The sequence below is a fragment of the Rattus rattus genome, chromosome 7, assembly GCF_011064425.1.
Source record: "Rattus rattus isolate New Zealand chromosome 7, Rrattus_CSIRO_v1, whole genome shotgun sequence".
Taxonomy (NCBI): Eukaryota; Metazoa; Chordata; class Mammalia; order Rodentia; family Muridae; genus Rattus; species Rattus rattus.
Genome location: NC_046160.1, coordinates 91,483,041 through 91,505,532, shown reverse-complemented (window position 1 = coordinate 91,505,532; position 22,492 = coordinate 91,483,041). Strand labels below are relative to the sequence as shown.

The 22,492-nt window shown below is 37.7% G+C and overlaps 1 protein-coding gene across 2 annotated transcripts in view; it reads right to left on the bottom strand.

Moving 5' to 3' along the window:
• Fut8 (fucosyltransferase 8) overlaps window positions 1-22,492 on the bottom strand; it is a 131,359-nt gene that overhangs the window by 88,400 nt on the left and 20,467 nt on the right. Inside the window, exons 2-4 of one of the 2 annotated variants that reach the window (XM_032907987.1) lie at window positions 10,367-10,482; window positions 10,095-10,257; window positions 9,150-9,269 (exon numbers count right to left, since the gene is read on the bottom strand). In XM_032907987.1, coding sequence (XP_032763878.1) covers window positions 9,150-9,269; window positions 10,095-10,257; window positions 10,367-10,482 — 399 coding nt within the window. The remainder of the gene's footprint in view (window positions 1-9,149; window positions 9,270-10,094; window positions 10,258-10,366; window positions 10,483-22,492) is intronic. The other variant, XM_032907986.1, reaches the window with a different exon arrangement.

The window sequence follows — 22,492 nt, the reverse complement described above, 5'->3', positions numbered from 1 at the left end:
AGAGTTTTTTTTTTCCTGATTAATCCTGGAATTTAGAATAATAAACTATGGTAGTCATATTGTAGAACAGTATCAAGTAGGGAATAAAAGAACTTCTTCCCTACCTTTCTTACCACCAACCTTAATCTCTATTTTGAAAACAGCCTTGGAAGTAGGCCCCAGCTCTTCTCAGAGCTGGCATTAGAGCAGTCCTGTCTAAACTGGTCTGTGCTCTCAGAGCCATACCTGCAGATCTTACACCTACAGCAGATCCTACAGCTATACAATGCAATACTAGGTCCTTTCAGCTGCAGCCTGATGACCCCTGCCCATCGAAGAGTCTATTATAATCCACAATTCCTTGAGATTATCCAAGGAAAGGACACAAACTGGCTGATAAAAAGATCCAACAAGAAGATGCATGTAAGAGGCTCAGTTTATAAGGATGCAGAGAGGCTGAAAGTGAGGGATGGGAGAGAAGTGAAGCAGTGGTGATAAAAGAGGAGCGGTGGCCATACCATGTAAGACAAAATGGACTGTCAGTTAAAACTGGTCACATGGAACAAACAAATTCACTTATTATAACGGAGGGGTTGCTTTATTATGAGACTGTAACATTTATATATATATATATGTGAAACACAATAGCACATAGTCAAAGCAAGTATAAGAACTAAGAAGAAACTCCTGCAGCAACAGAACTAACAACAGCAGGAGACTTGATACCTGGTTTCTTGCAGTGCTCAGATCATCCTGACAGGAAATCAAAGGGGGAACAGTAGACTTTAACTCTCAGACCAAACATTACATTCTAATAATAGTCAAAAATATGTTCTTCTGAAGCACACATGAAACATTTTACAAGGTACATGATATGTTATGCTTCAAATAAGGCTTAACAAATATAATAAAATTAAAACCATAGTAAGGAGACATCATTCTCCTTTCCCCTATCCCCCCCCCTTTTTTTCCTGAAATGGGGCTCTAACTCAGTCTTGCATATGTTAGACAAATGCTTTACCACTGGGCTATCCCCCCATTCTCATATTGGGTACTATTACTGACTATGAACAACAACAACAACAACAAAACAGAAACAAAAACAAACAAAAAATTTTCCTGAATAATACGTGGTCAAAGAAATAAGAGGTAAATCAAGACACTATTTTAAGACAAATAAAATGTAAACACAACTTGGATACAGGAGTGTTAAGAACTACTGACAGTTGTAAACACCTACATTTAAAAAGAAATATTTCAAACATCTCAACTCAAAACTCAAGGAACCAGAAGAAGTACAAACCAAGGTAAAGTACAAAATATGTAGATAACCAAAAGTTAATATAGTCAATGAGACACTATAAGGAATGATATTCAATGATTGTATAACTTAATATACTTATTAACTTTTCTTGCAAATGGGGTGTGTGTGTGTGTGTGTGTGTGTGTGTGTGTGTATGTGTGTGTGTGTGTGTGTGCGTGCGTGTGCGCGCATGGGCGTGTATGAATCCTTGATTCGTGTGTGATGGACAGAAGACAATTTAGAAGCGTTGGTTCTCTCTCTACCACATGGGTCCCAGCAGTAACCCTGGATAACTCAGGTTACCAGACGTGGTTACCTGCTGAGCCGTCTCACACCAGCCCTAGAAAAATCTGTTTTAAAATCCTGATGAAATAAAAAACAATTCTGACTTTCAGGAGTTCATGAATTCCTGGTGGGACACAGTCACATAGAGTTTAATATGTGTCTACCATCACATTTAAGCCACATCTTTATCTCTGTGAGTTTGAACCCAGCCTGGTCTATATATAACAGTTCTAGGCTAGCCAGGACTACATAATCAGATCCTGTCTTTAAAAAAAAAAGAGTACAGCTGTGGCTCATTTGTCAGGATATTCCCTGCGCACAGTTTGCAACGTTTTAACACAATGCTGCAGAGTACTCATCCTCATCTTTATCTTGCACAGGACCCTCCAGCAGAACATACATAACACAAAGAAAATCCTTCCTGTCAGACAGATGGAAGGCTTGACAAATGATGAATGTCCATGTTATATAATCCCCTCAGTGTTTTGTTTAGCTCTCAGACAACAAAGCTTAGTGGAAGGACAGATTGGGTAAACTGCTGCTGTTCATGTTGGCAAGCGTATCTCTGATGAACTGACTTTAAGCATTTACATTATTGAGGGTACCAGACATAAACATGGTAAGAGCTTTGAGGTGCCGTTTTGAGACATTATTTCTAGATTCTCTCAATAGTGTCCTACTATTTTCTTAGGGTTTAGTCATTCTGGTAACATTCAGAGGTGAGTGGAGACTTCATGAACATCAGGGAATCTTTCAAGTAGTTTCTCTTAAAGTCAAGTTTGTTTTTCAAATTTGTGACTTCCTAAAACCAAGCACTCATGATAAGATTCAATATTTTCTAGCATTTCACAGAGCAAATGTTGTAGTAACCCAGTCATGCTACCAGCTACAAAGAACAGGTTTGCCCCTGGAGATTTTTCCCTAAAGGACTTTATAAAGTCAATACATTTTTAAGGTAACAGCAGTAGTAAACATGAAATCAAAATTTGTCGTGCCCTATACTGCAAAAATGCTTTACCAGAGTACAGTTATTTCTCTAATATTTGTGTCACTGCTTGTAACATTAAACAAAAACAAGAGCCTGCAGGAGGTCCACAACATTACAAAAGCACCATCCTGCCTGCCTGCCCACTGAGAAGGGCAAACATCCTGAAGTCCTTCAGTGTTCTGAGAAGAACAGAAGTTACATTGTCAAGATCTGAAAGCAGTGAAGCAATCAAAGTAAAAAGGTTACCGATTGTTTGTCGCGTAAGAGGTAACACCCACAACAGACACCAGCTTTGTCAACCATAGGCTTAGGGTACAAGAAGACCAGAGAGTGTTGGTAGCTTAGGATATTTCTCTAAAATCTAAAATGCCCAACAGTGGGGAGATGGAACTGGAAGAGACCGCCTCAGTAGACAGCTATGGTCCCCAGTTGAGGCAGGGGGCACCCACCCATCTTCAAAATTTTTAGCCCAGAATTATTCCTGTCTAAAGGAAATACAGGGACAAAAATAGAGCAGAGACTAAAGGAAAGTTCACCCAGTGACTGGCCCAACTTGGGATCCATCCCACGCACACACACCAAATCCTAACACTATTACTGCGGCCATATTGTGTGTGTAAAAGAAGCCTGGGGTGACTGTCCTCTGGGAGGCTCCATCAGCAACCGACTGAGACAAATGCAGATACTTGCAGTCAACCACTGGATTGCGGTCAGGGAACCCTATGGAAGAGTTAGAGGAAGGACAGACTGAAGGAGCTGAAAGGGATGGCAACCCCATAGGAATAACAAAAATGCCAACTAACCCAGACTCCTCAGAGCTACGAAAGACGAAGCCAAAAGCCGCCGAGCATACATGAGCTGGTTTGTGGCCCTAGGAGCAGGTGAGGCAGAGCACTGCCTTGTATAGTCTCAGTGTGAGAAGATGCACTTAATCCTGTGGAAACTTTATGCCCTAAGGAAGAGGGATGCTGGTGGGGGTAAGGTGGAGGTGGATGGGTGAGTTAGGGAGCACCCTCTCAGGGTTGGGGTATGTGTGAAGAACTAGGGCAGGGGAGACCAGGAAGGAGGACAAATTTTAGAATGTAAAATAAATAAAATAATTTAATTAATGATGATGATGATGATTGTAGTTGTAAAAAATGTCTAGAAGTCACAAATTTCATTTAGGGAGAAAATTTGCTAAACATATTTTAAGCCTGGTCATAATAAGACTCCATATTTAGTTCCCATCTCACAGTTATCATGGTGTAAAATATTCCCATCCAGAGTTTTTACACTGGCCTCATGAAACAGGAAGCCCACAGACTCCCTTTCAGACTGTGAGGCACACTGGCCCGCTCAGCAGCACTTGTGGATGTGCTCCCCCTAAAAGTCCACTGCACTGTTCATGAGAATAGAGAAACGAGCCTCCCTGAGGAATGCGTCATAATGAGGCTCTCACAGTTCTCTAGGATGTTTGTGTGTTTTGGAACAGAACAATGAGGTAAATGTGCTCTCAAGGCCCCTTCCTAGGATATCCTAGAATCAATCCACTCCAGCAGTGCTTAAAGAGTATCAGAGAGGCATTCAGGCATTATTGTCAAGCTCATGCCCTTCCACACAGATGAAGTCTTTTGCCATAAGAATCAAATTTTCAGATGAAGATATTAAGTCTGTTCTCCTCTTCCAAGTTGGATGTCTTCACCATGATGGACATCCCCTTCTTTGCAATTCATCTTTCAGCAACTGCTGTTTACAATTGGGTCTTCATCAGAAATCTCATCAATTGTGTTCTGTTTCATTGCCCTGACTTCAAATCCACTCAAGCCTTTTATTCTTTTTGTTACACTCATTTATTTGGAGCAGCATAACTGTACATGTGGTAGTCAGACGACAGCTTGTAGGAACTGGTTCTCTCCTTCCACCAGGTGGGTCCCAGGTATTGAACTCAGGCAGAAAGTACTTTGCTAGATACACCTAGGCTCTCTTGCCATTGCCCATCCTTATAATTTTCTGTGTACTGCATGGCTTATTCCAATGACTGATAAGACCAAACACTGTCAATATTCCATTACCTCGAAGGACGCCCTAAAAAGCCCAGTTCTACAGGTCTAAGAGGTTTTGCAATATCTGGCATACAATTGTCAGTAATTATTTCATTGATCAGATGATTTCTTTTCTAAACCTCTTAAGATAATCTACCCACTTTTGACAGCTATTGAAGAAAGCCAATTGTGGTGAGAATTTTGGTTTCTTTAAAAATCCAGTTATGTGAGTATGTTTTTGTTTTAATCCCAGGCGTGGAGGAAGAGGCTGCTTCGCAGCAGGTGATTATGATTTGCCTCGTGCACCAGCAGGCGTAGGATTTTTGCTAGCTGCAGACAGTTTAACTTTGGGGACTCTGGAGAGGTCCAAAGGGTCTTGTGGCAGCTGCTACTCCCCTGCTGCTGGTTCCTGATGCTGCATTTGCTTTTGCACTTGCTGGATTGCTGGTTTGCTATTGCTGGATTATTAGATATTCTGACAATGGAGACTGGAATTGCCCATACATACTGGACATAGCCTAAAGACGTCTTCGTCCCTTTCCCCTCTAACCTTCTTTCTCTCCTACCTAGTGCTAGGGGGCTGGAAAGGATTGAGGTGGAATAACAGGTGGGAGGGTGGTTACTATAAAAACCTAATAAAATAGCTAAAAAAGAAAAATGCCGACAGTCAATTTGGACTGTGTTGTTCTGTGTGCAGCTGGGGCAGTACAGAACTTCAGTTCCACTGCGTGACTGCTGAAGCTCGCCACTTCCTCAAGGCAGCCTATGCAACCACTGAGGCCAAGGATGAACCCACAAGTGAATTATCAAGAAACTCTCAGGAAACCAAAAATAAAGAAATGGAGTTAGATTACTAATCACAATATATAAAAGCCGTGATCCAATACATTTGCAGGTAAATTCTGTATGCAATGCCAATCTTTCATAAAACTAAGGAAATGAGAATTTTTCAGACTCATTTGAAAAGGTCAGTATTACTGTCATACCAAAGCCAAGGAAGGACACTACAGGTAAAGATTATAAGAGAGCACCCCTGTCGCTTTTATATACAGTAGCCTTCAATAAATATGAACAAACCAAATTCACTTTAAAAGAACCAGTGGGTCCATAGAGGCAAAGCAGGACCGAGAGAAAAGACGCTCATCCTCTATACCTTTTTTGAACATGATTTTGTAGCCACAGCCAGACAAATTAAATAAGGAAACGCAATAACAAATCCAAATCAGAAGTTAGACTGTTTCTGTTTGGACTTGAAATGATCATACATACAAAAACTCTAAAGGCGTCACCAAAACATTGGTGGTACTAATAAAAATATTAGATAAAGCTGAAGGGGACAAAGCCAGCATACAAAGATTACATGCTACGTAGCAGCAAACGACCCCTTAAGGAAATTAAACAACCCCATTTACAATGGTATAAAAAATGGGAATAACTTCAAAGAGGTAAAGACTAGTGCACTGATCTATAAAACCATAAAACACCAATTAAAAATACACACGATGCAAATGAAAAGATACCCTATGTGCATAGAGTAGAAGAATGAATATTGCTATAGGGTCCATACTGTACAAACTGATCTACAGACTCAATGTCATCTCTATAAAAATTCCTACGTCACCGTTTAAAGAACCAGGTAAGGCACTCTTAAAATTATTTTTGGAACTGAGAAGACTGCTAACAAATAAAATCATCTTAGGAAAAAAGAACAAACTTAAAATTATCACATTTCCTGACCCCAAACTATGGTTCTATAATAAACATAACAGTATGATACCTGTTTATAAGTATAATTATTTTCTAATTTTAATAGTTTTGTAATTATATATCCAATAAAGGTAATAATTAAAATATTTAAGGTACTCACAACAAAGTAAACAACCCAACTGAAAATAGAAAAAGAATTAAATAAACAGTTTTTCAAACAAAACATAAATGGCCAACAGGTACCTGAAAAGTTGCTTAAATCACTACCCGTCAGAGAAATGCAAACTAAAATTATGATGTATTTTCTCACACTTGTTAGGATACTTATTATAAAAAAGACAAGAGAGAGTAAAGAATGGTGTATATCTAGTCCCAGTACCTGGGTGAATAATGCAAGAGAGGTCAACCTGAGGTACTTAGAGAAGCCCTGTTGTAAACAGAACAAGCAAGCAAACAAGAACAGAGGGGAGAAGAGAAGAGGGGGCAGAGAGGGAGGGAAAGGCTAGAAAAGCAAGGAAAATAAGTACTGGAGAGATTGAAGAGAAAGGGAACCATGGGAATAGTCTTGGGAATATAAATTGGTGAAAACATTTAAAAATATAACTACCAAACAATATTCAATCTCATTTGTTAGTAAATATCCAAAAGAAATGAAATCAATATCTTGAATCACACTAGCATTATTCATAGTAGCTATTCTACAGCAACAATCTAAGTGTCCCTTAACTGATGACTGGATAAACACACACACACACACACACACACACACACACACACACACACACACACAGAGACACACATACATACACATACACACACACATACACACACACACATACACACACACACATACACACACAGACACACACACACGCACACACACACGACAGTAAATCCATAAAAAGGAAAGGTAAAGAAGACGTGAAGTTTAGAGCAGAATCTCTTAGGGGAATCGGGGAGAAAATGGGGGTTGGAGATGAGAAATGGGGGATAGATACAATCAAATTTCATTATACAGATTTATGTGAAACTGTCAATGAATTGTTTTAAAAAGAAAAGAAATCATGCCATTTCTGGCATCAGGGATAAATCTGTAGGATATTATGTGAAATGAGCCAGCAAGAGGAAAACAAACAGTGTAAAGTGCTTACTCAGAGACAGAACTTCAATGAGCATGTGCCTCGGGTTAGAAAGTAGGGGAGATGCAGAGGCACCGTCAGTTGGCACAAACGTTCAGCTGAGGGATGAAATAAGCTCTGTGTCACATACTGGCATAACGTAGTAAAGCTTACTGTGTGCTTGATACTGCTAAGTGCTTGGTACATGTTATGACCAAACACATATTCACACACATACATGTGAATGGTGTGGAAAAGAGTATGTCCACTCATTTAACTGTGGTCATCATTACACTCTAGGTGTGCATATCAAACAAATTATAAAAAGTGTACAACTTATATATTCCCACTTTGGGTTTTGGCAGTCGGATCCAAAGCCTAGCACTTCTAAGGAAGCACTCTACCACTCAGCTATGGCCACAACCCATCGTATATCAGCAAATTATACTACGGTAAAGCCCCTACGTGTTTTCTCCCTGACTACTGACTGTGAACAAAAGAGTCAGAGTTTCACAGAGAAATGTAAATGAGAAATTGATATATTGACACTGATTTTTCAGAAAAGAAAAGTCTGTTAATAGTTTGGAAACAACTTACATACCATATTTTGGACTACTGTAAAAAATATAACAGATAATAAGTACACCATAAATGAAGATGTAAATAAAAGAGGAAATCAGATTTAATATATATATAAAAACTCTTGGTGATATTCTATGAATATTCTAATATTCTGTGAATCTAAAGCTATTTTAAAAAGTCTAAAAATAATAAAAATGGGGACTTTTGTGGCATTAAAAAGCCCAGTAGAGTTACCCACAGTAGTCCATTTTACTTCTTAGACTTTGAGAAATCAAATATGGACAGTGTGACCATATTTTCTATAAGATACAAATGCTTCCTATTTGTAAATTTCCTACTTTGAAGGCTATTTCTCTAGTGTGTTGCTGTGTTTGCTCATTATTTTAATTATTACATTCTAACTGGTTTTCCAGGGATTAAACTAGTACCCCTGTTTTCTCCTAGATTCATTTTACTCTACTCTAAGACAATATAAGGAAAGGACTTGTGTGCTTATACTTCGCATTTTGTTTTCAATGAAATATCATTATTTAATATACACTAAATGGAAATCCAGAACTTATAATTTTTTTTAAAGTTCAACTACCAAAAAAAATGTAATGATGATTTACAGACATTTATCATGGGCGTATTTCATGTGCTCATTTTTACTTTATACATGTAATTAGAAAAGCATATGCACAAATTATACTTAAAAAATAATTATAAATTATTTTATTTACAAAACTCTGAGATTTAATTCTTCAACAAGTAATTTAACCAAATCATTTGAGTAAACATTTCATCAGAAGTCGATATTCAAACTGTTTGTATACCACATAATCTATTTATGTCAAATCCTGTCAAAATTTTTCTATAAAACTGTAATAAGCAAAACACACAACCACAAAGGCCTGTTTACTAGAAGCTTGGAGCAGAGATTCAGCTTCAGGGTAGAAGCCTACTAAAGACTTGGCCTAATGGTTTAACTATGCGCTTACTGTCAGCCTAGTTTGGAGCATAACAATTCCACAACCTTTAAATCTATACTATCATATCTATAAACCAATACTGCCAAAATCATTCTAATATACTGAGACTTTATATGTAATTTTACTTAAAACAGGAGAGCAATCTTTCAAAATCCCTGTAATATTGCTGATGTCTATACGTCACTCTCTTGTTTGTATGGGATAATTAATTTCCTCTTCACAGCAGTAGGCAGTACTAACGCAATCATTTTTCTTTCATTGTTCACTAATGAGACAGTATTTCCCATGAGAATATCACTGAGGACATAGGCTCTAAATATAATAAGCCAAAGGAAGTTTCACTTTATTTAGAACCATTCTCATGTACATTTTACCTACATGAACACTAACACCAAAATGTTTTCTTTTCTATGGATAATAAATGCTTATCACTAGAAATGTGTAAATAGGACAAACAAATTTTGGCAAAAATAATTTTAAGAGTGCCTTATCTGGTTCATTAAACAGTGACATAGGAATTTTTATAGAGATGACACTGAATCTGTAGCTCACTTTGTACAGCATGGACCTTATAGCAATATTAATTCTTATACTCCATACACATAGGGTATCTTTTCATTTGCATCATTTGGTGTTTTATAGTTTTTTAGATATCAAGTACATCTCTCTAGAAAATAAACAGAACAATTGACAGAATACTACCCTTTATCCAAACCCTATTAACCTTTCATTAGAAACCCTTTAAAGGCGCTATTTCTAAGTTTGTAACATCTGGAAATTAGAAATATTAACTGCAGCCTTGGTTTGAATTCCATGTACTTTAATGAGAACCCACACGCTCTACTTCCAATATCAGTTGTTATAACAACTCTGACAGTAAGACACTTTCATATATCGTTAACTGTCACACTTTATGTGGTATGATTCTTAGGAATATACTTTGAATAATACTTTATTGTTATATAACTTGGCTCATCAACTGCAATTGGCAATTAATTATCTTTTGAGATATCAAATAGTCTACACCCTTAAACAGTACCACTTACCAATCTGCTCAGAAATTAGAAAAAGTCTCAATTTCTCATTTATAAATTATATCTTCATGGAAGCCCAAAGAAAGCATGTAGGGCATATTACCTTTCATGATGTCCTAAATCCAAAAGAATTTCATCTGCATGTCTTTGGAGTTCATTTCCTTCTAAATGCTTTAATTTCTTCAGTTCACTTTGTAGAAAAAACCAGAGCTCTTTAGCTCCATTTTCAATCCTCCTCCTTAAGATTTCATGATCCTTCCCCAGACCTGCAAAGAGAAAGTATGAATATTTCCAACATTTTGGTAAGAGGAATTTTCAATCATTTGTGCTAAAGTCAACATATTAAGATGGAGAAGAGTATGTACCACCACATACCATTTCTGGCTTGTTTCTTGTAATTTTCAATCTGTTCTTTGGCCTTAACAAGCTGTTCTTCTAAAACACGGACTCTTCCCGTAGCCGTCCCCTGGTCAATGGGGCCTTCTGGTATTCTGTATTCAGGGAGGAAGATGTGAATATTTATACTGTACAGCAAAACACATGTATACTTTTTATATGTTTATTAGTGTCTCTCCAGGTCATCAAGCATATCAAAAAGAGTTATAAAGTGACTTTCCAACTGTAGAGGATCAACGTAAGGACTGGCATGAGAATGACAGGACCAGAAATGAATCATGTAGTTGATATTTAAGTTCTCCTGGGAGCTAAGAAATCTTTAGAGCTATTCCCTAAAAACTTTCTCCTTATTTGGGGCATCACCTTTGGTGGCCTAATGACCAATTTCACAGTGGTGCTAAAGATAACGAAAATGTGGGAGAAGGTGAAGTGACTTAAAGGGAGGGAGCATGTAACTAAAGGGTCTCTGCAGAGGCATGAACGGCAAAGACAAAGCAATTCTGTATTAATCTGTATCAGGTCACATGGTTGTTTCGATCTGTGACTCCACAGCCGGCAATGGTCTTATAGGGAAGGGAAAGATAAGAGGGGAAGAATAATACATTTAAAAAATTGAGATTGTCTTCTTTATTTGTCTGAAACAAACAAACAAACAAAATCATTCAGTAATACAAATTGTTGAAAAATAATACAGGAACTCTAGGATCTTTTGCTCATACCATCAACCTGTCTGTTCTTTGCAAACTTGGTTAATTTCTAACGCCCTTGCTTTTAGCTGACTTTCATCAGTACTCTGTACTCCGTTTTGTTATAAATATATAAGTAAAACCTTGGGGTAGGCTAAACAGTGATCTTCCAAAAATATCTACATCTTTATTTCTGGAATTTATAAATCTTACTTTATATGGAAAAACCAACAACAACAACTTGGAATGTGTGATTAAGGACCCTGAGCCTGGGGGGCTGCACAGTGTGACATAGGTGGGTGGTAAATGTGACCATGAGAATCCACAGGAAAGAGAGACATGGGGAGACAGAACAGAACAGAGAAGGGCATACGGGCGCTCACTTGAAGATGCAGGAAGGATCTGGGCGTGAGAGCTGCTTCTATTTTGGAAACTGAAAGAGGAAACATTTTTCTCCTGGAGCTTCCCTATGAAATGTTGCCTCTAGACACCTTGGTTCTAGCTCAGTGAAATCATTTCTGACTTCCAGCTTTCACAACCATCACAGGAAAGAAAAAAAAGCCCGTTGTTTAAAGATAGCAACTTTCTGATATTTATCTCAACTCTCAGAGGAAACACACACACAGAGACACATATTCTTTTGCAAAATTGTAAATATTAAATAATGGGTTAATCCTTCTTCAAAAGTATAATTATTTAAAAAATTTATCTATTTTAACATCATTGCGTGTGTAGGAACTTAGTTTCTAAGTTACATGTGGTGGAACCTAAACCAAGACCGTGAAACAAGCCTTTGGCACTGATGCGGTGAGACAGGATTTTCCTTTTTAATAAAAAGCAGCTTCTAAACATATAGAACTGAGGAGGCCAAATTAACTATTAATTACCCCCACTGCACTTCAGAATGGGTTTAGTGTTGTAATTATTGTTTTACATATAGTATAACTGTATTTAGTACTTAGGTCTGTGCATGAAACTGTATGTATTAACATCAAACAGAAGCATTAAAATGACCATCTTCCATACACGTATCTTGAGACAAATGTATGAGTATTAACTATGTATATAAACAAACAAGGCATGTACTGATGTGTAATTTCTGATAGCTGCTGATCCTCTTCTTTCAAAATTAGATGGTTCGTTTCTTAGAAATCATGTAAAATGAAAAGAACAAAAGTCCTTTTACCACTTGGGATCTATTATGGAGGCATTGTGCCATGGACAGTGATTTCTCTATCAGGTTATAACAGAGATAAAAAAAATTTTCAAACAAAGAAAGATTATCTCTAGGCGCTCCTATTTCATTTCTTCCTAGACTGTTGGACAATACCAGGGACAAACTAAGACATAAAAAATAACATGCACTCTTTCAGCAGATTTACATCAAGTACAAAATCCAATCAAATTCTAATGAATCGGAATGGAAGTAGTGCTTTATATTACATTTTTATATATAATTACATAATCCAACTGTGAATATAATATAAAGAAAAAGAAAAAAGAAAGCAAAAAGACCATTCTTCCAAAACACTATCTATAATCTATCAGTATGAACAGTCTCTTTTATTTAGGCTTGAGAATGGAATGTTCTCCTATCACATTCACTATATAAAAGATGCATAGGACTTCTACTTTTTACCATGATAATATTTTAAGAAACCAAATTACTATCCTGCGTGAAATTAATCAAAACTAAAAACTGTATGTGTATGTACATATATAAATAATATATCATGTATTTCTTAAAATATGTGCTCCAACTTACATCTCCAGAGAATTTCCACCCCAGAGTGCAGAGAAGGGGACAGGCTGGTGGACCCTGGTGGACTCCATGAAGAAATGGAGCTAGAGTATAAAACTAAGATACATAGAGTCCAAACGGTAGAGAGAATTAATAGGGAGCTGAGCGCAGAGACACTCAGAGACCTGCAGAAGCAATACTAGACAATCAGCATAGAACCAGTAACTCATGGAAGAAATCGTTCAACAAGGAAATTACTCAAGACTGGGAGGGAAACTCCCCAGAAAGATCAATGGAAGTGCCTGACAGTCATACACATTTATATAGGGCACGAAAGATAAAGCTCAGAAGGATTTGGGATACACAGTGGGGAAAGGAGTCTGAGACTAACAGCTATTTTTATAGGCAAGAGCAAAAGATCTATTTTCAAGTAATTAAATCCCAGGAGAAAGCTTAAGAATACTTGAACTGACCCTGGCAGCCTGAGTCTGTAATCCCACTACAAGAGAGGTTGAGACAAGAGGACTTCAAATTAAAGGACAGCCTGGTCTACTCAGAGTAACCTCTTTGCATCAAGAAAGAAAGAGGGGAGGAGGAGGAGAAAGGGGAGAAGGGGGAAGGGGGAAGGAGGAAGGGGGAAAAGGGAGGGGAGGGAAAGGAAAGGGAAGGGAAGGAAAGGGAAAGGAAAAGGAAAGGAAAGGAAAGGGAAAGGGAAAGGAAAGGAAAGGGAAAGGAAAGGGAAAAGGAAAAGGAAGGGAAGGAAGGGAAGGGAAGGAAGGGAAGGGAAGGGAAGGGAAGGAAGGGAAGGAAGGGAAGGGAAGGGAAGGGAAGGAGGGCTGAGTCTATTCAAGTGGTAAAATATTGGCAGCACATACAAGGTCTTCAGTTCAGTCCCCAGTACCACAAAAAGGAGGAAAGGAAATTAGGAAAAAAACCAAAAAACAAAACAACAACAACAAAAAAAAACCTTGTAAGACAACCCATGAAAAAATGAGAAAAACCAGTTAATCAAAACATAGTTAGCATATAAAAAAGTCACTTGAGGCTGGAAGTCTATGTCAGTGGCATTTTTGAGGATCAAGTTTGAGTCCCATAACTGAAACACACACACACACACACACACACACACACACACACACACACACACACACCACACACATATAAGAGAAATTTTTAAAGGGTCAATATCAGGACTGGAGCAATGGCTCAGCATTAAGAGCATTACTACTATTGCAAGGACACAGGTTTGGTTCCCAGCACTCATGTGGCAGTTTACAACAGTGCACAATTCCAAGTCCAGAGGATCTAACACCCTCTTCTAATCTCCCAGGTCACCAGGCACATATATGATGCACAGACATACATGTAAACAAAATACTCACTAATGAGACAGTATAAAAACATATATAAAAAATATAAGTAAAACCATAGTTGATTTACAGGGATGAAAACAGTCACAGAGAAAAACAATGACTAGAATTTGTTGATTATATCTATTCCTTATAGCTTAAGGAACAAAAAGTAGGACAAATGAAGTACTAATTAGAAATAGAGAATTAACAAAAATCAGAGAAGAAATCAACAAAATAGAAATTGTAAAAAAGCGATAGGGAAAAATCCATGACTCTAAGAGAAATGGTTTGTCAGAAAAATCAATATATGGACAATTTTTTTTTTGCCGAATAGGCCTCAAAGTAAATACTTTCAATTTTTCATAACAACCATTTAAAATATAAAATTATTCCTAGCTTGTGGCTTACCAAAAAGATATGGCTGGCAGAATTGGAGTCTAAGGGTTTTGTTTGACAACACCTACTCTGGACAGACTAAACAAGAGACAGGGAAACTCTCAGTTTAATGTATAAAGCCAATATGGCCCCCAATATCAAGAGCATGGAAAGATATCTTATGAGTTCTAAATAATGTTCTGCACATTTCAATAGCTATGGATATGGAAACATCCTAATCTTGCAGCCTATTGGCGATTATTAAATTTGTTTCCACAGGCACTTATTTAATGTCTATTCTCCTGGCTTTACCAAATCCTGTCAGGGCACTACTCTATACCTGGCAGCTGACAAGTTCTCTAATGCATAACAGCTTCTTCATGAATATTCCTGGAATAAGGATAGTAACAAATGCTTATGATCATAGCTAGGAGGAAGAAAGAAAGGGTGGTGGTGATGGCAGTGAAAAATAAAAAGCTGTCATTGAGCATCCAAACATCACTGAGATAAAAACACAGCTTTTGTAAAATTGAAATTAGAATACTCAGTAATCCATTACTACAAACTCCAAATGACATACATTTATTTATAAGCCTAGGCTCTTCATTACAAAATGAAAACAGGAAAGGGAAGGAAGGGGAGAAGAAAGGAGGGGAGGGGGAAAGGGAGGGGAATGGGAGAGGGAAGAGGAAGGGAAGGGGAGGGGAAAGGGAAGGGGATGAGAAGAGGGGGACAGAAAAAAGGGGAGGAGAGAAGAGGGGGAAGGGTAGAAGGAAGCAGAGAGGAGAAGAGAGGGAAGAAGAGGGGGAAGGGGAGGAGAAGGAAAGGAAGGGAGGGAAGGGAAGCCCAGGATACAGGTTACTGTGAGGGATTTAGACAACTAGTCTAGGCTGACTTGGTTAAAATAAGTATCCAATATTGTTTCCGCTATTAAATTACCATTCTTTAAAAATCTATAGAGTTTTTATTTTTTTTTAAAGAAGTTCTCTGTGTCACAACCTTTGCCAATAATACCTTGTTTTCTTCATGTACTCTACAGGCAATCTTTAATCTGGATTTTAACGCAGATTCTGAATCTTGTCAGAACTTATATACTAAGCATCCAGATAAACTATTAGTAGAAAGCTCTTACAATGGATGTCAGCAAGTGGCTTTATATTTGTATTAAGTGGCTTTCTTAAGAAGTGTAATTACATTGCTTGTCAGCTGTTTTCACTCCATTGCAAATCTTTTAAAGAATAATGACGACAACATGATAAACTGCCTGAGAAGTAGCATATTTGGAATAAAATGTTGAAAGGAGACTCAGAAATACTGAAAGACAGAGTATCTTTGGACATGCAGACCAAAATGATTCTTGCACCTCCAAATATAGACTTCCTACAGCACAAGTTTTAAGTCCTCTACATGACATAAGCTCACACCATGAGTAAGGATTTAAGAATATTTTCCAAAATCCTCATAACCAAATCGGGAAACACAGTCCTAAAGAAGGAGCTGTTGTTTCCTTGGAGAACACCGATTTTTCAGGCATGCTTCAAGAGAAAGGAAGAGAGTCGTGATGAAGAGTGTGAATGGGGATAAGAAGGTTCGAAACAGTGATGCTGGTGAGTTAGGGATGCTTCCTCTCCCTCGCCTTCTGCAGAGCATTACCAATATGTCTGCTCTGGAGTAGACGCCATATCCTAACACCATTTTCCTTCACTCCTACTTTAGCACAGATGACTGAATCTTTTTGCTTTCTTGTTTTTTGTAAGGTTGGAAACTGGCCTCCAACAAAACATGCTTTATGTTCAAAAGCTAATTTCAAAATTTCCCTCTAAACCACTAAGATATTTATAAATTTGCCTTCATTATTTGACTATGGAAACAAAACATTATTTTTTCCAGAAGAAAAGTAGAGACTAGGGAGAGGGTACGAAAGAAAAAAGGAAGGGAATGATCAAGGCGTGGAGTAAGACTGGAGGGATGGTTACTGGTAATTAGTTTGCCTCGTATCCATGAGGCCCTGAAATCAAACAAACTGTCCCACACATCACCACATCACCACAACCACCACCACCACCAACAGCACCACCACCACAACAAAATTAACCAAAGCTAAATAAATTAGTCCAGATTTAAGCAAATACATTTATATTCTTCTCACAAATCAAAGGAATATATAAATGTATGTACACAGATGTACATAAAACCTCCAGTGTGTACATTTATACAGATTTCAATTACTGGAATCCTTTTAATGTAGGGCAGAGAACATTAGTCTAGCTCAATACTTACCACAGCAAACTGCTTAAACTTACAAAGCAGACACTTGAAACATCTCCTTAATCTACTTTTTTGTCTGTTCTATTCTCAGTAGTAAAAATAATATAGTAAGAATAGCTATTATGTATTGTACTCCAATTCAGTTCAAAGCACTGATTAGCATTTAATATACATTATTTCATCTAGAGTATATATATGCATATATAATTTATAATTGCATCTAAATTAACAGTAATATTGAAAAGTAAAATACATTGTAAGTTATGAACACTGAGGTTCAGGTTAAGTAAATTTGTTTGTGGTTCTAAAGCTAGTAATTGAAACAGCCAGAACTGTAAATAACTTTTCTTAACCTTCTTTCTTGTTAGAAGAATTAAAATACATAAAGAACAAATTCAAGTGAGACAACATGAGTTATAAATACCACATTAAAAATGTTCACCTGGGGGTTGGGGATTTAGCTCAGTGGTAGAGCGCTTGCCTAGCAAGCGCAAGGCCCTGGGTTCGGTCCCCAGCTCCGAAAAAATAAAAAAATAAAAAATAAAAAATAAAAATGTTCACCTGATTTAGTTGTTAATATTGGGAAGTTCTGCTAGAGCCAATTATCCTTGGTGTTTCAATAGAGAAGCATTCAGAAGACTCAGGCCCCCAAACTATGCAACCCTAAAAGAACAACAATAGCAACCAACCAGAGCTCCCAGAGACTAAACCACCACCCAAAGAGTACACATGAACTATGAGTACAAAGAATACTATGGCTCCAGCTACATATGTAGCAGAGAATGGCGTTGTTGGGACCCTTGGTCCTGCCAAGTCCCCATGGACTAAGGCTGGTCTTCAATAACAACAATAATGACAGAAAGCCCACATACACATGGAAGCTGAACAATGGTCTACTCAATGACAACTTGGTCAAGAAAGAAATAAAGAACGAAATTAAATATTTTTTTAGAATTTAATGGAAGTGAAGGCACAACATACCCAAACCTATGGGACACAGTGTAAGCAGTGGTAAGAGCAAAGCTCAGAGCTCTGAGTGCCTCCAAAGGGAAACCTGAGAGAGCACACACTAGCAGCTTGACAGCACATCTAAAAGCTCTAGAACAAAAAGAAGCAAATATACCCAAGAGGAGTAGAGGGCAGGAAATAATCAAACTAAGGGCTGAAATCAACCAAATAGAAAGAAAAAGAACTATACAAAGAATCAACAAAACCAGGAGCTGGTTCTTTGAGAAAAATCAACAAGATAGAGAAACCCTTGGCCAGACCAACCAGAGGGCACAGAGACAGTATCCAAATTAACAAAATCAGAAATGAAAAGGGAGAGAGATATAACAACAGATACTGAGGAAATTAAAACAATTATCAGATCCTACTACAAAAGCCTATACTCAACAAAACTGGAAAGTCTGGAGGAAACAGACAATTTGCTAGCGAGATACCATTAAATCAGGATGAGATAAACCACCTAAACAGTCCCATAACCCCTAAAGAAATAGAAGCAGTCATTAAAAAGTCTCCCGACCAACCCAAGACCAGACAGGTTTAGTGCAGAATTCAATCAGACTTTCATAGACGACCACATACCAATACTGTCCAAACTATTCCACAAAATAGAAACAAACAGAGCACTACCAAATTCCTTTTATGAAACCACAATTACTCTTATACCTAAACCACACAAAGACCCTACAAAGAAAGAGAACTTCAGACCAATTTCCCTCACGAATATCGATGCAAAAATATTCAATTAAAATCTCTAAAACCAAATCAAAGAACACGTCAAGCAATCATTCACCATGATCAAGTAGGTTTCATCCTAGGGATTCAGGGATGGTTCGATATACCCAAATCCATCAACATAATCCACTATATAAACAAACTCAAGGAAGAAAATACACATGATCATTTCTTTAGATGCTGAGAAAGCATTTGACAAAATTTAACATCCTCTACATGATAAAAGACTTGGAAAGATCAGGAAACACAGTAAAAGCCATATACAGCAAACCAGTAGCCAACATTAAACTAAATGGAGAGAAACTTGAAGCAATCCCACTAAAATCAGGGACTAGACAAGGCTGCCCACTCTCTCCCTACCTATTCAATATAGTACTTGAAGTCCTAGCCAGAGCAATTAGACAACAAAAAAAGGTCAAAGGGAGACAAAATATCACTTGGAAAGGAAGAAGTCAAAATATCACTATTTGCAGATGATATGATAATATACTTGAGTGACCCCAAAAATCCCACCACAGAACTACTAGAGCTGATAAACAGCTTAAGCAAAGTGACTGGATATAAAATTGAGTCAAACAAATCAGTAGCCTTCCTCTACTTAAAGGATCAACAGGCTGACAAAGAAATTAGGGAAATGACACCCTTCACAATAGTTACAAATAATATAAAATATCATTGTGTGGCTCTAACCAAGCAAGAGAAAGATCTGTATATCAAGAACTTCAAGTCTCTGAAGAAAGAAATCAAAGAAGATCTCAGAAGATGGATTGGCAGGATTAATATTGTAAAAACAGCCATCTTGCCAAAAGCAAAATTCAATAAAATCCCCATCAAAATTACAACTCAATTCTTCGAAGAATTAGAAAGAGCAGCTTGCAAATTTATTTGGAAAAGCAAAAAACCCAGGATAGAGTAAACTATTCTCAACAATAGAAGAACTTCCTCGGGGAATCACCATCCCTGACTTCAAGCTGTATTACAGAGCAACCATGATAAAGGATACTGTCATTAGGACAAAATGGCAACCAACAGATTGAGAAAAGGTCTTTACCAATACTACATCTGATAGAGGGATAATATCTAATCTATACAAAGAACTCAAGAAGTTAGACTCCAGAGAATCAAATAATCCTATTAAAAATGGAGTACAGAGCTAAACAAAGAATTCTCAACTGAGGAATACTGAATGGCTGAGAAGCACCTAAAGAAATGTTTAACATCCTTAGTCATCAGGGAAATGCAAATCAAAACAATCTTGAGATACTACTCACACCAGTCAGAGTGGCTAAGATAAAAACTCAGGTGACAGTAAATGCTGGTGAAGATATGGAGAAATAGGAACACTCCTCCATTGTTGGTGGGACTGCAAGCTGATTCAACTACTCTGGAAATCAGTCTGGAGGTTCCTCAGAAAATTGGACATAGTATTACACAAGGACCCTTGTGGGCGTATACCACTCCTGGGCATACAACCAAGAGATGTTCCAACATATAAGAAGGACACATGCCCCACTATGTTCATAGTAGCCTTATTTATAACAGCCAGAAGCTGGAAAAAACACAGATGTCCTTCAACAGAGGAATGGATACAGAAAATGTGGTACATTTACACAATGGAATACTACTCAGCTATTAAAAACAATGAAACTATATGAAATTCTAAGGCAAATGGACGGAACTAGAAAGTATCATCCTGAGTGAGGTAACCCAGTCACAAAAGAACACCCATGGTATACACTCATTGATAAGTGGTTATTAGCCCAAAAGCTTGAAATACCTAAGAAAAATCCACAGATCATTTGACGCTCAAGAAGAAGAAAGACCAAAATGTGGATATTTCATTCCTTGTTAGAAGGGGGAATAAAATACTCATGGGAGGAAATACAAGGACAAAGAGTGGAGCAGGGACTAAAGAAAAGGTCATCCAGAGACTTCCCCACCTGGGGATCCATCCCATATGCAGCCACCAAACCCAGTCACTATTGCTGATGCCAAAAAGTGCTTGCTGACAGGAGCCTGATGTGGGTGTCCCCCAAGAGTCTCTGCCGGAGCCCTACTGATACAGATGAGGATGGTTGCAGCTAACCATTGGACTGACCAAGGGGACCCCCAATAGAGGAATCAGAGAAAAGACTGAAGGAGCTGAAGGGGATTGCAACCTCATAGGAAGAATAACAATATCAACCAACCAGACTCCCCAGAGCTCCTAGGGATTAGACCACCAACTAATGGGTACACATGGAGGGACCCAGGGCTCCAGCTGCATATGTAGCAGACAATGGCATTATCCAGCATAAATTGGAGAAAAAGGCCTTGGTCCTGTGAAGACTCATTTCCCCAATGTAGGGAAATGCCAGAGCATTGAGGTTGGAGAGGGTGGGTCGGAGTGATAGCATCCTCATGGAAGCAGGGGTAGTGGGTAGGGGGTAGACGGTAGGGAGTATGGAATAACATTTGGAATGTAAATACATAAAATATCCAAGAAAATAATTTTTTAAAAAAAGTTCATGTCATAAAGAAAGAGAGCCCTGAGAAGAATTTAACCGTTATTAGCTATGTACTACTGGGTAAAGTATTAGCCCTGTTTTCTTGCCTATAATACTATGAAAACAGCAACTGCACAACAGAAGATTGATTTTGTGAACTACATGTGCTGCAAAAGTAGCTCAAGAAACGTTACTAACGTTTTTATTGTCTTCTTGTGTAAAATATATAGCCTCCTGTGGAGTGTCTTCATGGACTATCAGAAAACTTTTTGGAGATATAATGACATATAATGACAGCTTCCTTCCATGAAATAGTCAGAATTACTACTAGTTTGTAACAAAAAAATCCACATACAACAGTAATTTTTTAGATAGGGTTTTGCTTGGAAAACTCAGACTAGAACTTTAAATTATTTTAAACAAAAGTGAATCTCTTAAGGTATTAGAAATTGCATAGTTGGTATTTTTGAAATTGACTACTTATGCATTTGGCTTCTATTATGATTCTTTAAACAATAAGATTTAGTAACTTCATGAGATATCAGGCAAACCCACACCATAGTTTTTATATTAGTTCTGAGAAACAAAGAGAAAATAGAGACTTTAGAGTTTCCTTCTCTACTCAATTAAAAACTTTAAGAGATGCTTAAAATTTCAAGCTTACTATCTAGTATTTCCCTTTGACCACAGCCACAGCTCTGCACTCTGGGCCTGAATCTTATGATTCGGGGTCTTCATTCCCGAGTCTCCCCACCAAGAACTGAGTGTCTAGCCCTCAGTCATCTGGCTAACTAGTCCTGAAGCACAGTAATAGGACCACATGCCCAACACTTTCCATTAGTCTATGGAAACATAGTATAGCTGGCACTGGCGTATGGACCATTCCTGCCTGCTCCCCTATAATAGTGTCTCACAGTTACTGCTGTCAGCGCGAATAGAGATTATCATGTACTATTCTGTCTTCTTTCACCAAGTCATACCAACAGGGCTATTAATCTTCTATCTAACCCAGAGATCTCCTAAATGTTCCCCCATAGGAGTTATTTTAAGTAAAATCGTGGCTGAATACGTCTCAAAGCTTGTGGTAGAATATAAATTATCATATCCCAAAATGAAATGAGTTTCTGTATAAGTATCAGACAAAAGCTATTTACAGGGAAGAATGGCAGTCCTCAAAAACAAGCCCACTACTACAGCCTTTGCTGGAGTCTCATTTTTTCCTTTTCCAACCAAAGTTGAAATTTCAAAAAGCCCTTAATAATGAAAGAAAACTTCACAAGTCATATATTTATTCTCCCAGAAAACAAAAGTCCCTTAAAGGTGCCATTGCTTATTAAATAAGAGAAAAGTAAATTGTGGGCCATTCTTTAATCCAGAAGTGATTTATTTCATAGCCAAACAGTCACATTTTCCTGAACTACTTTCCAGCAAAGGAGCAGCTACAGGTCACAGCTAAA